The sequence below is a fragment of the Bidens hawaiensis genome, unplaced genomic scaffold, assembly GCF_021521415.1.
Source record: "Bidens hawaiensis isolate Kalapana, Puna unplaced genomic scaffold, B.hawaiensis_p1.1 tig00021345_1, whole genome shotgun sequence".
NCBI lineage: Eukaryota > Viridiplantae > Streptophyta > Magnoliopsida > Asterales > Asteraceae > Bidens > Bidens hawaiensis.
In genome coordinates, this window is record NW_027493305.1 from 46,102 (window position 1) to 62,210 (window position 16,109).

The 16,109-nt window shown below is 38.8% G+C and overlaps 1 protein-coding gene and 1 pseudogene across 1 annotated transcript; one reads left to right on the forward strand and one right to left on the reverse strand.

The window, feature by feature from the left end:
* Positions 1-4,831: 4,831 nt before the first annotated feature.
* LOC143563245 (serine/threonine protein phosphatase 2A regulatory subunit B''beta-like) lies at positions 4,832-10,041 on the reverse strand. The gene is made up of 12 exons (XM_077050836.1): positions 9,728-10,041; positions 9,155-9,364; positions 8,894-8,999; positions 8,696-8,795; positions 8,511-8,613; positions 8,131-8,221; positions 7,177-7,318; positions 6,936-7,083; positions 6,065-6,174; positions 5,840-5,996; positions 5,138-5,263; positions 4,832-5,055 (listed from the first exon to the last, which is right to left on the reverse strand). Exons 1-12 carry the CDS (start codon positions 9,857-9,859, stop codon positions 4,915-4,917), a joined length of 1,566 nt encoding a protein of 521 aa, XP_076906951.1. The 5' UTR covers positions 9,860-10,041; the 3' UTR covers positions 4,832-4,914.
* A 3,884-nt stretch (positions 10,042-13,925) lies between these two features.
* On the forward strand, positions 13,926-16,102 carry LOC143563213 (pentatricopeptide repeat-containing protein At5g27110 pseudogene; annotated as a pseudogene).
* The last annotated feature ends 7 nt before the right edge of the window (positions 16,103-16,109 follow it).

The following is a 16,109-nucleotide window of genomic DNA, read 5'->3' on the forward strand; positions in this document are numbered from 1 at the left end:
GACTAAAACAAATGCATATACACCTCTATATATACACATGAAATGCACATATGATATCTTGGAAAAAATTAGGGAAACTCCAGCAGAGGTTTGAGCATGAAGAGGGCGAGGGTTAAAAAATCCCTTACCTGGCCGCGTGGCGTTCAAAATCTCGTGGCCCGGCGGGTAGACCTCCACGAACCTATCCGCCGTTTGCTCCAAAATGGGCAACTCGTTCTCATCAAGAGCACGAGTACCCAGCCGAGCGGGACCACCGCTCTCACGCGGTTGCAGAAGCGACTGCAAGTTGTTCCCCTCTGAAAATAAACAGAAAAACAGTTAGAAGAAAAACCCTAAATCAGCAAAAAGAGATGGAGCATACCATAGGGAATAGAATTCGAACCGTATTCGAGGACGATGGGAATCTGTGGCGCCTCTGCCCCAGCATCCTTCCATACCCGGCTCATCTCAAGCATCACCATCCCAGACTCCGCAAAGCGGTAAACCGGAGTCTGGATCCGGGAGATCTTGGTAAACCATTCCGCCTCCTGGTAGTTGGAGGCGTGAAGGTTGGGGAGTGCCCTCCCGTTCTTGAATGTCATCACAATAGGGACGACACGGGCAGAGATATAGAAGAACTCCTACTTCCAAGACCGAAGACTGCGCTCGGTAGCACAGATCTTCAAACCCTTGATCCGAGTGATCAAGGTGTACCAGCCCTGGATGCACCTCCAGGAATAGAAGGTCATCAGGCGGTCGACGCCATCGGAACCTTTGCGATCGCCATCGGGTGCACCTCCGTTAAGTGTACACCGTGTTTCTCCAAAACACAGTACACAAACTTCGTCAATGGGAACCTGAGATTCCCATAGATGAAGAATGCAGCATACACCCCTATCTTGCCCTTGGGGGCATCGTACACCGTCTGGTGAGGCTCAGGAAACTCAGGCTCGAAAGGCTCGAGCATGAACTTCTTGACGATGTACTGATAAAGGTCGACGGAAAGAGCACACTGGCACTCGCCAGCAGTACTCTTATCGTCCTTGTCAGACGCGGACATCGGGTTCTCAGGGTATACGTCGGACTCTTCGGCAGTAACCTCAGGATCATGAGTAGAAGACATGTTGAGGTTGGAAAGAAAAACGATTTCAGGAGAATGCTCGACAAAAGTTAGAGTATTCGCCGGAAATCGCTTAGAAGAAGAAGTGAAAGTGTGAGTTGAGATGCATCCTCTTCCCCCTTTATATACCCATCGCAATGAATGCGATGAATTTAATGGGGGGAGAGGGAAAAGCGCAGACACAATGAGACAACGACACGTGGAAAGCAAGCTGGCAACAGCTGTCGACAGAACGCGTGCCGTAAAATTCGCGCCCACGCGCCCGAAAACTCGCGCCCACGTGCCTGAAAAATCGTCTGGAATGACCATATACTGTCACGTCGCCATAACTTCCTGCACGTCCTGAAACTGTCAGAAGAAACCGTCGGACGACGCTAACGTCCCTTCAACAGTTTGGACTGTTCTTATCCTTTCACCAACTCTTCGAATTTCAAAAAGATTCAAAAAGATTCAAAGATTCAAAAATAAGAGGGAATATACCCCCTTACCTTGGTAACCAAGAAACCGTAAGACAAGTGCGGGTACAGTGTCAAGGCGAAACCCTTCACATACTTAGCACCTGCAGAGAATTGAAGCCAAGAATACCTTGGTAACCAAGAAACCGTAAGACAAGTGCGGGTACAGTGTCAAGCGAAACCCTTCACATACTTAGCACCTGCAGGGAATTGAAGCCAAGAATACCTTGGAAGTCAAGTAACTATAAGACGAGTGCGGGTACAGTGTCAAGGCGAAACCCTTCACATACTTAGCACTTGCAGGGAATTAAAACCAAGAAGGATCTTCTGGGCCATGCTTGTGGAAAGGGAAATAACATCCCCGCATAGCGGGAACGTTGAGAACTAGATTGTTTGAAGCTCCAAGATGGAATTGGTTGTTTAACATAATTGATCACTATGTCTAAAACTACCAAAACCTCGTGGAGAATCTACACAAGTGAAACTCAACGCTCCTGACTTGCGAGGAGGTTACACACCTACCCGCATCATACCCAAAGATCAAGCAGAAAAGTCGGGAATTTCTGCACGTGACATTAGGAAAACCGCGGGAAGAATCCCCACGGAAAACCTTAAAACTAAAACCCTTTTCAAAACCCCTTGCTTAAGTCCAAAAGTTCACCTCACTTATTAACAATTCATGAGAAGAACATTGGACTGGGGGGACTTGAAGAGGTAGATCCCAGCAGAGCCCAGTTGGACCCGCAAGACTCACCTTGAAGAGGGACGTCTGCGCAAAGACCAACTGGTTCCGCAGGACCCACCATGCTCAGAGAGATGAAGACCTTACGCGCAGTACGCCAGCTGTTCCCGCAGGAAAAGCCACCCAATGGTGAAGTACCCCGCCTGTTCCCGCAGCTGCGGATACAAGCCATCAGGGAAGGCTACCCGCACTAATAGTAAGGCTACACGCACAAGGCACTAACTCTCAATAATTCAGTAATGTCACCTGAAGAAGGAATGAGCAAGGCGGGAATACTCCCGCCCAAATGAGCCAGTCCGTACGCTTCTGGATGATCTTTTGTACTATACCTGCCAAGGTATGGACAAAATAGACAAGATCTGACCAAAGCAGCCCATCACAGGGTGACAGCTCACTGACAACAGTACGAGGAGGAGCACGCTCTAGTACAAAATGTCACTATCAGCCGCTGCCTACTCACCAACCCTCATCGTGGCACGTACATAGCCTGCAGTTGGTGGAAAAGGAATAGTACACAGCCGGCCATGTCACTATCAGCCGCTGCCTACCCACCAACCACCAGCACGGCACGTGCGTAGCCCACAGTTGGTAGAAAAGGAATATTATACAGCTGGCTGTACCTGCTTGGAAACCTATCTTCGGCTATAAATACTCCAACACCTTGGAACGGTATGAAAAAACACATCTTATACCATCATTATCATCTTATATGATCTCAGATTATTTTATGCTATCGCATATCATCTGATATTATCTTATCTACTCTAGCTATTTCTCTTAATATACACTTATATTCAGAGCAATCTAGTCTGATTCTCACGCCGGAGGGTGGTCACAAGGAGGTACCCCCCCCCCCTTCTCAGTGACGAGCTCACGGTGTCTGTTTTGCATGTCATCAGAAGAATAATCATCTTTGCCGGACCTAACCCTCGTGGGAAACATCTACTTAACCCTAAGATTATCCGTAATCTGCCGGGGTCACTTAGTGTTTCTTCACCTATCATTTTATTCAAAGATTGAAAATTATTATAATAATTTAATTTTAAATTTGTTGCATTTTAAAGGGTTGTAACATTGATATCTAGCTATTAACTTAATCAGGAGCGGATCTAGTATGTAAGTTGCGGGTTCACGGGAACCCACTGAATTTCGTTTTTTAAGTAGAATGCCTATATAAAATATTGAAGTGAACCCACATATAAAATGGCAAGTGAACCCATAAACAAAATGAATTTTGGTCTAGCTGTCAAACTTTTACTCCCTACAGTGAGACAACCTAGGTTCGAAACCCCTCATGCACATAATTCCCTAAAGCCATAAAGAAAAATCTAGAACCCGTTTCTTCTTTATCACTTCCATTTTTCATCTACCAATTTTATGTATTTCACATGATTTGTACTCTGTTCATGAACAACTTTTCCAAATATTATGATCTTCATAGAAATTTGTTTACTAAAAAACGACAAAAATTAACTTCAATTTTGGGCGATTCAGCTATAATATAATTTTGGTTTTGATTTGAATCATTAGGGTATCTGGTCAAACCATAGGTAGTTTTTTTAGTTTGAAAAGAATCGAATTTATATTATGTGTTTTTAGATTTCTAATGACGATGCTTGTTTTTTGTTATTGTATGCATTTCTATTATGCGATGAACCTTACCAACCCGAACCGTTGAACCGACCTGAAAATTTTATGTCCAGTCGTATAAAATTAGAGCATCTAAAACAGTGAACCCACCGAAAAAAAAATTCTGGATCCGCCACTGCCATTGAACTTAATGCATTATACACGCATACACAATTCGGCAACTTTGTTTGTGAGTGTGATGTAAAGTTTTAGCCACTTAAAATTTGCCATGTGGCGTTTAATTATTTTTTTCTACTTTCTGTTTCTCCCCCTTATAATATAAAGAATATACACTTTTAACCCACTACATTTTTTAATAACTTATTTTTCTATAATAACTTGTGTTCATTATTTTTTGAAAAAAACTAAACACGTGGTTATTTTTTTCTCAGCATTTTGATATAAATTTTATTAAAATTGGACTTGTATTCGAAATAAAGTTTTTTAGTTCCGTAAACCATACCGAGTCCTGGCACCGAAACGAACCAATACCGACCGAACATGGTAGTCTGGAATTGGTATTCGTTTATGGTTTCGATCGATGTAAAATGTGTGTCAGTATCCTTTTGAGCATATAATGACTTTAATTTTTGGGTTATGCGAGGCAACTTTTCTATAATCTAATCATTGTAGTCTTGTAGATAGACTATTTTATTTTGTAAAACATATCGTTTTACCAAACCTAACTGTACGAGTAGTCGAGTACTGCCCGAACAACACCGCTACTAGTACCAATATTCAGTTTTTTATAGTTTTTGGTTTTGATACGAGTATTTTTATTAGTATTTTACCATAGTGCAACGCATTTATGTTTGTAACTTTTATTTTATTAAGTTTGAACCTATTGTAAACATTATTTATGTTTTGTGCATATTCCAAATTCCAGTACTTAATTACTTATATACATTTCTAAACTTATTAAATCTACATTAAAATCACACATTTTAAGAATTACTCTAATAAATGAATACCTGAATTAACAGTTGAAGTTAAAAGGGGGCTTCAAGAGACTCATCCCATACATCTGCACTTCCGTTAGAAGCATCATCTGCATCTTCCTCCATTGAAAGCCTTATATATTCCCGATGTGCAAACCGATCCCACTCAGTTAATGTTGGATTCTCACGCTCCTGTTTACCACAAAACGGTTATTTACGTTTCTACCCTCTATTCATTTTAGTAGGAAAAAAGTTTAAAAAATGGATTGCATACTTGGCGAATGAGAAACGGATCGCGAGATTCAAAGGCCATGAATTTGTTAAGGTTAAATAGGATATTAAAACAACTGCCAGACAGCTTGTTTCCTTTCAAATCATGTAAAGTAAAATATGCCTCGTCCTGTAGGTTGAATATTTCTTCATTACATGAATAATATGAGAGCTTTAATAAAAATTTTATGAATCCGTATTTTTCCGGTTGCGTAACTTGCGTTTTTATCTAAATTAGATTAAACAAAATCGTGAACACGTTTAGTAAATAGCTAATGGGTTGTCTGTCATGTCTGCGAATTGACTCATTTAACTTGTTTATTTAAAAAAAAGTTTTTATGTAAGAACTTAAAACTGGCAGGTAAATTTATGTCAAAATTCATAAAGAGAAAAGATAACTAAGAATCATGTTTTATAGTTTAAAAGTAACTACTTCATATATATTTGTATTTTTGTAGTAAATTTAAAGTTTATATTATTAATATTGAAAAAGTAAAATAAAGTTTCAAGTAACATGTGTCGTGTTCGTGTCAGCTCACAATACAAAATTTAGCTAAAAGAAAAATGGGTCAAACATGATCCTTTCCCCCCTCAAAAACCGGTTCCAACCCAATCGGTATGGCCAGAAAATGGTTTGACTTTTGTTGACACAACCAGTTTGGGGCCTTTGGGCCTGAACCGGGAATCACCAATAGGAAGCAAGTACCTGTGGTTTAATCATGTCGACTATCTGACATAATATGTCCTCAAAAAGAACAGGCTCTTGGGCCATACATTCCATCCTATGCAACTGCTCTTCATAGAAAAACTGTAATTCATTCCTAGTCAGCGCACCGTTTTCATCTAAATCTATGCACTTAAACCTGAAAACAAATTTTCATTTTTTTATTATATTACATATAATTATATCATTATAATAATAGAGCTATACCAGCATTCAAGACTAGGCTCAGAGGATTTATCCTCTTCAGACAAAATGAAGTAAACAAAATCTTCATATCCCATTTTTCCCTCAACTTCACTTGTGAACTTTCTTGGAACCTGGTATTTTTAAGTTAAGAATGGCAGGTTAAGTAATCAGGAGTGCATAACGTGCACAATGTGCTAGTGATATCACACGGCACTCTAAATCGCAAAATGCGTGATGCGGTCTGATGCGTGAATTTATGAATTAAATGAGTTCTTTCATAAGTTACTTGTACCTTATGCATAGACTACATGTACAAATAATTAAAGAATTATTTTGGTTATTCATAAAACTTCTTTGATGGTACTACAGCTTCTTTTTAAGTTACTTATTTTGATCTCTAATTTTTTAGTGTTTAAAAGTTAACAAGTTAACTCGCATGCATGATGCATGCGATCGCACGTCGGCTTTTTGGATCAAAATGCATCGGAGCGCACCACACACTTTAAAACCAAGATTCGGGGTGACCTCAAAACATTCTTTGTCCGTTCTTTTTAAAAATTAGCTTGTTAAATATGAAATCATACCCTTTTTCTTTTGATGAAATGGTTAAAGCAGTTAAATAAAACTTTTGACCTTATTCGACTTGTTTCCTTTTAACCTACTTTTTTTATACTTTATTTGTTTAACCCGTTAGAGATACGCCATTATCTGAATCGGCCCGTTTATAATAAACGGGTCAGATTGCCACATCTAGAATGTAGAGGTGCAAAAATGGGAATGTTGGGTAATGATCAAAAGTCAAAACAAGCCGTTTTTGTATAGGTGAAACGGGTTGGCTTGAGTTGACCCAGGAATCCAGTATATTATAATTCTTCAAATAAACATTACAAACCTGAGAGAATATTCTGTCAACAATTCTGTAGGTAAGCGCGTGGTTACCATATCTTATAAGATTCTCTTTATCAATCAAGAAATCATGATCAGTGTCAAGTTCCCAGAACTTGCAATATATTACATAGAAGTGTTCATAAGAGAAAAACCTGAGTTAAAAAAAAAAAAAGAATTTATAAATATTCCTGAGTTAAAAAGTTAACTTTAAACTTTTAAAATTAAATTTCTTGATAAACTATTACTTTAAAACTTTGTTTATGTCCTCTTCTTCATCAGCATGAAGCATTGCAGCAATTAAATTTCCACATTTGAGTTCCCTTAGTGTAAGAAGACCGTTACCCGTTCGATTCACATAGTAGAATATTCTGTATATTACCGTTTCAGCTGAAAATACCAATAAAATTTTTTCTTAAAATGAATACAATAACTAATAATAGAGAAAATGCATAAAATAGGATCAAACTTTAACACTTTCTCCTTATTTTAACAATCAACCTTAAGGCGCAAAATGTAAATCACCTTTACATTTTAGAATCAGTTTAACAACTAACCTCATTCTAACTGAATTTATGTTTAAACTTTAAGGGTGTAAACGAGCCAAGCCGCTCGTGAGCTACTCGAGATCGAATCGCTAAAAGCTCGAATTGAGCCAAACTTACACAAGCTATAGCCTAAAAAACGCTTGTACAATAACGAGCCCGAGCCCCAGCTTCGCTTTTCAAGCTCGACCAGGCTCACAAGCCTAAACGAGCTGGTTATTTATATAGTTTTAATATAACTACTTTAATATATATTCACATATTAAATAAATATGTAAAATTATGATAAATACATTAGATAATATATATTATGTAAAATATAAAAGCTATATTTACAAAAATACCTATAAATATACATATTTTTTAGCATAAAATAAGTTGAGAATATTAAACAAACCAAGCTCGAGCTTGAAAAACTACTCACGAGGTGAGCTCGAGCTCTGGTAAGTTAAACGTTCCTAGCTTGAACTTAGTCGAGCTCGGGCTCGGCTCGTTTACATCCTAGTAAAACTGCTTATTTTGCACTTGTTGATGTATCTATCTGCCAGCACCACATATGCAAAAATTCTTATTGAAAAAAATCAAATTAAAATTATTTAAAGTAAAAAAAAAGATCTTTAAATAACATTTATTAATAAATATGTAAAAAGAATATACCATATCTCTCTTGAAATTCAGGTGTGCTTTGTAAGAATTCCAACCCTGGATGAGTTGTCAATAGTTCACGAAGAATGGGTTTGAAGTCCTCCTATCGCCAAATTAAATACCAATATTCTCAATTTACATACGCATGACAAAATAAATCAATCAATAAAAGAACCATGGTAATGAAAATTAAACACTAATGATTCATTAAGATTCATGTTAAATCGTTTCAAAAGTCGATATATCTCTAATTTCTAACAATATGTAATTATTGTTTCAAGAACTCCAAGAAAGACAACAACGTTGTTTTAATAATGTACGTTGTTTTTGGTAGAAATTACTATACCAAAAAAAGTAGCATTTTTTACATCCAAACGAGTAAGAAAAACGACCTGAGTTAGACATTTCAGATCCGGCTGCTTTAATAATGTAAATATCTGAGTTGCTTTGTCTTTTGTCAGCATGTTATTCACCCAAAAATCCACAAATGCATCCCTGAAAACAGATTCATGTTATTAATTAGCAGCAATATAGATTAAAATGGATACTTAATGTTAAAAAATAGTAAGAATCTCACTTGGTTACAATGCCAGTATTAGCAGTATCTATCTTTTTAAAAAGAGTGGCAGAGAAAAATGACGGCAGCATGCATATTTCCTTCGTAACAGGTTTGAACTCTATTCATTCAAACCAAAATTAGCAAAATCCCAAATTATTTCAGTTAAACTAATTCATGGTCTATAAAAGGTTACAAAAACTTAAAATCAAATTTCACCGTCTAAGGATAGGCCATTGGCATGACCATAGAAGAACTGGTTGCTTCTAAACAAAAACCGTTCGTTTAGCTCGTTAGGTAGCGGACGCCCATTTTTAAAATAAAACTGCAACAATAACAACTATTTTAGTTAAATGTAAGCATTAAAGAAACATTGTTACAAACCAAAGATGGCAATTTTCACCATTTACTTATTTTATCCATAAAAGGGTAAATTTGGCATTTTAATTATTTAAAAATGCAGTATTTGGGATAGCAAACCTGCGGTATTAACTCTTTGACGGGCTCGGTGATTACTTTCAAAGGAGAACCTAGAACAGACGGGCCCACCCGCTTTGTTAACCTAGGAGAACCAGAAGAGCTTCTTGGTGAAAGCGGAGGCACAGAGTTGTACGGAGACTTCGGGCTCGAAGTTGCTCCTGATATGTTTATTGGCACACCAGCCTTTGCCTTATTTAGGAAAGACTTCACCTGTATTAAAACAAAACAAACATGTAAGCATAATTATAAATTATTATTACAGTCCATATATTAACAGTTTATTTACTAAGAATTCTATCATTATTTTTGTGTCATAATGTGGAAAGCTTAATTGTTAATATAACTTTAAATTTCACTTATTTGAAAGGGTACTTTAATTGTGTGTGCTTATCATTATACATAATCATACTTCCATTTATGAATATTGATATCTTAACCCGAATCAAAACGGTCAATTCCCGATTCATCATTGAATTGGTATAAATAAAGATTGCATATATCTATATATATTCACATTTAGATCATAACAACACCCATCCAAATTGAAACCAAATAATAATAATAATAAATTACCAAAGCAGTGGTTTCGGGCAGCGAAAGCCATTGATCGAATAGGTTATCGGCAACGAAAGAATTGGACTTGATTGCCAAGGAAGAGACTTCATTGAGCTGCAACAATTCAGGGTCGAGACGAGCCATATCCATTATTTTAATTATTCAATCAATGTATGTATATATATATATATATATATATCATCCAGATCTCAAATTGAAGGATCACTGATTAACCCGAACAACCCATCGGTTAATTAATAATAACAATCAATTGAACGAGGGCCAATGAATCTGGTACATGTTGATGTTAAATAAAATGGAATGAATTGAAATGGGTTTTGTTTGTTTATGTTGTTAGGTTAGTGAAATTATATTAAAAATAGTTCCAATATTACAATAAAGAGGTAGGTAAGCCGCCACCCCTTTTGAATGATACAATCGATTCTACTGAAAACAAAGTTATCGTTCTTCGGCGTCGATGAGTTACTGTGCACGACCCGCTGAACTCTTTTTAGAAACGCAACAGCATCGGGGGCAAGAGACCCAAATGTGTCAAAAGCAAAAGGAATGAAGGCGTGTTGATTCTCCACACACTCCTTCTCGTGCTTAGCAATTTTTCCTGCTTCTGCCTTTAGCACGGCATGCCTAGCGACAAACCCGGTGTCCCTAAGCCCGACAAGAGGGGACACCCCAGTAAGGTCCACACAAGCATGTTTCCCCCCGCCCATCCAAACACAAGAATGTCCGCTGGTCGGAGAGTAGACCTTCCTTCACGTGGATCCGACAAGAAATTCACAGGAGCCTCTTTTCTGCCGAGATTCCCGCCCGTTTTAACACATCACAAAGGACATCTCTGACCAAATCATGTCTATATTTGAACCCAGGGAGTTCTTTGCAATGAATCGCGTGTTCACCAAAATTATCTAAACAAACCTTACGACAGACCGGGCATGGCTCATCAACTGGGAACAGTGGGATCATTAAACGATATTTAAGAATGGCTCGGTACTCCACTGCTGACATGTGCTGGCCTAATCCTTCGATTGGGGTGACAGTCAAAAAGTCTTGAGCATGAGGAGCCTGAAGACATTCTAATACCGCTCTTTGACGAGAGGACATGCCAAACTTTTCTCCCAAACTTTGGACGGTTTTACTATAAAGGGCACTCGCCAAAGCATTTTGGGCTTTAGGGGGGGCGGTGTCCTTATTAGCGAACCCGCCAAGATCAAAATCGGGAATAGAGTTGTGCAAATAATCCATCGCACACCCAAAATCGGAATCCAACCCATCACCACCACAATCACGCAAAATGTGGTCCTGTAACTTCCAAGATTGTGCTCTCGAGGCGACGAAAGCATAGGTGGAAACATTCTCAGCTGAATATAACCCTAAACTACCGAAATGGATATGGAGAGAGGCTAGTCTCCATTGAAAATCCCCAAAAAACGGACCCCCACATACCACAATATCCTCAATCGCCGCTCGAAGCCCTTTGTCAAAAACAGAGACAGCTTCCTTAACAAACATAGGCTGACATGTTCGGAGTCCAAACAACAATTTAGCCACCCCCATACATGAGCGAAGCAAGAGAAGCTCACATTGAGGGTCATGCAAACAAGTAAGACATCTCATTAGTTCCACGGCTCTTGAAGCTCTGGTAATGGCCAAACTACTGATAAACCCAGCATCCCGGCTAACCGCACCTCCAAGGAGTTTTACCCCTAACTCCGGTCTCCCAATCCCTATAGGAAATAAACCTATTTTTGCCTTTACCCCATTGCACGACGGCCAGTATACTTCTGTCTTTTTAATATTAAGCTCAAGCCCTAAACTTGGCCCCTTAGATCTAATTATATCCAAGGCTTTAGCCACTTCAATGGCGTCTCCTATAACCGTGCCATCATCTAAGTACCATGCATGGAAAAGTAACTTGCAACCATCTCGTACTTGATGAATGAGGGGGTGTAAAGCTAAAGCAAAGAGAAGGGGTCCTAAAGGATCGCCTTGTTGAACCCCAGTAGTTGACTGGATACAATCATTCCCTACATATAGCCTTGCAGGTTGCCCGTAAAGAAAATTAACCCATAGGGAAATAGATGGCATCTGGCACGAACTTCCTGCAGGAGATTGGTCCTATCCACCAGGTTGAAGGCATTAGAAAAATCTACTGTAAGCAAAGCCAACGGCCCATCCGAGTGGAACATATTAAGAAATCTATTTGCGCTATGAAGCACCGCCTCCGCTCCACTCGGGACGCCCACCCCGAATTGAAAATCACCAAGGTATTTTGCCATCTCTTTCCCAACACTCCTCATAGCCACTTTGGATACAAGTCTTCTCCAAATCGCGCCAACGGCAATAGGCCTAACCCGATTGTCGGGCTTAAGCAGTGGCGTTAGAGGGGCCGAGGCCACAAACTCCGCCAAAGAAACAGGGCATCTCCCCCCTAACCACAAGTTAACCACCTCAGTGATAACCTTAAGCAACCCCACGGCAATCACGGATCCTTCCCCACATAGGGCATCCAAAATATGTTGGGCCCTAAGCCCATCTCTACCACATGAAGTCCCTTTAGGAAACAATTTAATACACCCTAGGACACTTTCAACGTCCACAACCAAAGGGGCCACCGAGAGTAAGGCATCAGGCAAGACGGGCGGAGGCAAGACGAGATGCTTATCAAACAACGCTTTCATAGTAGCGTCAAAACAAAAGTATCATGAAATGATGATGATATTCATATTATTATTCATCAAGGTATGAGACAACCCAGGAAGTGGGAGGGAGGGAGGGAGGGAGGGAGGAACAGAAAAAAAAATATGTAATACCTTTTTCTTATATTATTATTATTTTAATATTATTTTATCTACACTTTAATAATTTAATAATAGCTTTCAAGCAATGTGTTACACTTAAGTGCGATCCCTGTAATGTAACCACCATTTTGTTTTGTGTGTCACCTGGTGATGAAACTGGATGAGTAGGCGGTGATCGCTGTTTCGATTCTTTAACTGAACGATTTTTGTCTCACGGCACTGTCGTGTTTTTGGGCGAGTATTTAAGGGTATCAGTCTTAGGTGAGGGTTTTCCTCGGATCGAAATGCGGGTGTATCCCGATATGGTGAATTTCGTTAGTGGCTCATTTGGACGATTCGTTGGCTGTTCTGGAAAAAAAAGTAAGGGTGTTTATTAAACCCATAAAAACATTAGTTTTTCGTACGATTTTAGAATGCAATTGAACGATTTGGTTTGTGCCTTGAACTAAAAGTCAGTTTTAAAAACTTAAACTGGATTATTGATGTCAAGGAAATGAAAAATGCAATAATGCAGCGTATGTTCTACTTTTTTTAACTTGAATAGCCTTGCTATTCTTGTTTGCCCGTTATTTGTTGTCTCTGTTAGGAAAGGTTTACCTAACTTCTTTAAACGTATATGTGATAAATTGTAATGGATACAAAGCACTTATTTGAACTATAATCAAGTAACACATTGGCAAGTCTATCGCTAACGAAGAATGTACGTGGCACAACTTTTGTCAGGCCAGCAGTCATGTTGTAGGATCTCCTCTTAAGCCATAGTATATCATTCTTTTATGTGGCTTGTCGCCACTTGTCCCTTAGATTTCCCATGTTTGTATTATGCAACTTCGAATAGTTAGGTTTGTTTTGTCCCGACTATCGGGTCTCATAGCACGATGTGTTTTTGACATTGTGTAGCCAAATGTATGTATGTGCCACGCTTTAAGTAATATCCAAACCATACCTTACACGCTACTATGTAGTTTTTATGATACTTCTTAAACTTCAACATTATGTAAGATCCTATAATGATTAATAAGTGGTTTTGAATAATTTTTGATGGATGTTAACGAATACATCCTTTGTCCATTACTCGATCTTCAACCGAGAGTTTATCTTCACTAAAATCTCTTCTGTGAGTCGGTAGATATCACTATTAAAACGTATCTATAAGAAGATAGATAGTGATTGATCACCTCTCACAATCGAGTAATGATCACTTTTGAATGTTTAAAGTCATATTGCTCTTGACGACGACGGTGAAATATAATATAATGACTATTAGGGGGCAATGAAATGAGGAATAGTTGAATTATTATTAATTTGCCTTAAGATAAAAGCTTGGCCAAAAGGTATCACACTCACATGATCCAATCACAGGGCTCTGTGTTCTGTTTTCTATGAGTCGAAGCTAATCAAGATTTGAATGGATCCAGCAAAGCTAATTCCTCTAATAAAACTCGCCACTGAATCAAAATCCATCAAACACGCCCACCTCATCCAACAAAAGGTTATCACTTCCGGCCTACAAACCAACATTACAATATGCAAAAGCCTCATCACTCTCTTATTTTCTTGCCAATTAATCCAACCTGCAACCTTAATTTTCCAATCCATTCATAACCCATCCGACATTACTCTATGGAACTGTTTAATTTCCAATTACACCAAAAGTTTCATGTTCAATGAAGCCCTGCAACTCTTCCAAAACCTGCTGCATTTCGGTTTCTTGAAACCCGATAGTTATACTTACCCAAGTGTTTTAAAAGCTTGTGGTGGACTAGGGTTAGCTAAATTCGGTAGAGTGGTTCATACCCATTTGGTTAAACATGGGTTTGTGTCGGATGTTGTTGTCACAAGCTCTTTGCTTGGTATGTATGCGAAATGCGGTCAGGTTCGGGTTGCACTCCAGATGTTTGATGAAATGCCTGAGAGAGATGTGGCGTGTTGGAACACGGTGATATCGTGTTATCATCAAGATGGGCAGTATGAGAAGGCGTTAAGCTTGTTTGGGCAGATGAAGGATCACGGGTTTGATCCTGATTCTGTGTCGTTCACTACGGCTATCTCGGCTTGTGCTAAGGTTATGAATCTCGAAAGAGGGAAACGGATACATGATGAAGCGGTTAGAAACGGGTTTGTATCGGATCGGTTTGTTCAAGCGGCTTTGGTTGACATGTATGGGAAATGTGGCTGTTTGGAAATGGCCGTGCGGGTTTTTGATCAAATTCCGTTCAAGAATTTGGTTTCGTGGAACTCGATGATTGCAGGATATGGTGTAAAACGCGATAGCGAATCTTGCATACATATGTTATCAAGAATGAACATGGAACAAACAAAACCTAATTCCACAACTTTAAGTAGTTTGCTTATGGCGTGTTCTAAATCAGCAAACTTGAAACACGGAAAATTCATCCACGGTTACATTATAAAAAACAATATAAAATCCGACGCCTTTATTCACACCTCGTTACTAGACATGTACTTTAAATGTGGAGCAACTTCATCAGCCGAATATGTGTTCAACACAATGGTTAAAACACATGTTGTAGAGTGGAATTCGATGATTTCCGGATATGTGTCAGTGGGCTTGTATCTTGAAGCTCTGGAAGTTTATAATAACATGATTGCAGCCCGTGTAGAACCCGATTCCATCACGATTACCAGTGCTTTATCGGCATGTTCACAGCTTGGAGCGTTAGAATGCGGTAAAGAGATTCACAAATCTGTTGTTGTTCGCAAGTTTGAGTCAAATGAGATTGTTATGGGAGCACTTTTAGACATGTACACCAAATGTGGTGCAGTAGATGAAGCACGTCAAGTGTTTGATAAAATGCCGGAAAGAGATTTGATTTCTTGGACTACTATGATTACAGCATACGGGGCACACGGGCAAGGTTTCAAAGCACTTGAACTCTTTCAACAAATGAAGAATTTGGGTATAAAACCGGATAGAATCGTGTTTTTAGCGGTTATTTCGACTTGCAGCCATGCTGGATTGGTTAATGAAGGGTGTTTTTATTTTAACCAAATGGTTAGTGATTATGGGATAAAGCCGAACATGGCAGACTACTCGTGTCTAGTGGATTTACTCAGTCGTGCAGGAAGGTTACATGAAGCTTATGGCATTCTACAAAGAACGGCAAGTATTAGAGACAATGTCGAGCTTTTGAGCACATTGTTTTCTGCTTGTTATTTACACGGGAATTTGGAATTAGGTGAGAAAATTGGGGGTTTGTTAGTTGACAAGAATCCTGATGATTCATCAACGTATATTGTGTTGGCTAATATGTATGCTTCGATTAAGAAATGGGATAAAGCAAGAAAAGTGAGATTGAAGATGAAAGAAATGGGATTGAGAAAGAATCCCGGGTGTTCTTGGATTGAAATTGATAAAAAGATTGAAGCTTTTTTTGTGGAAGATAAGTCGATCCCGAAAGCTGATTTGGTGTATGAATGTTTGTCGATTCTTTCTGGTCATATGAATAAGGACGAGGCTTTGTTTTTGAACATTGTATCAGATACGTATGAATGTTGATAGTTTTTTGTTACTAATTTTATTAGTTTGTTGTGCTAAATATATAAGCTTATAAAGTGTTGTG

Coding starts and splice junctions, on each gene's coding strand:
- LOC143563245 (XM_077050836.1), bottom strand. CDS start 9,859: ATGGATATGGCTCGTCTCGACCCTGAATTGTTGCAGCTCAATGAAGTC. Junction 8,796..8,893: donor CAATGGCCTATCCTTAGACG/GTGAAATTTGAT, acceptor TTGAATGAATAG/AGTTCAAACCTGTTACGAAG. Junction 5,056..5,137: donor ATCCGTTTCTCATTCGCCAA/GTATGCAATCCA, acceptor TGTGGTAAACAG/GAGCGTGAGAATCCAACATT.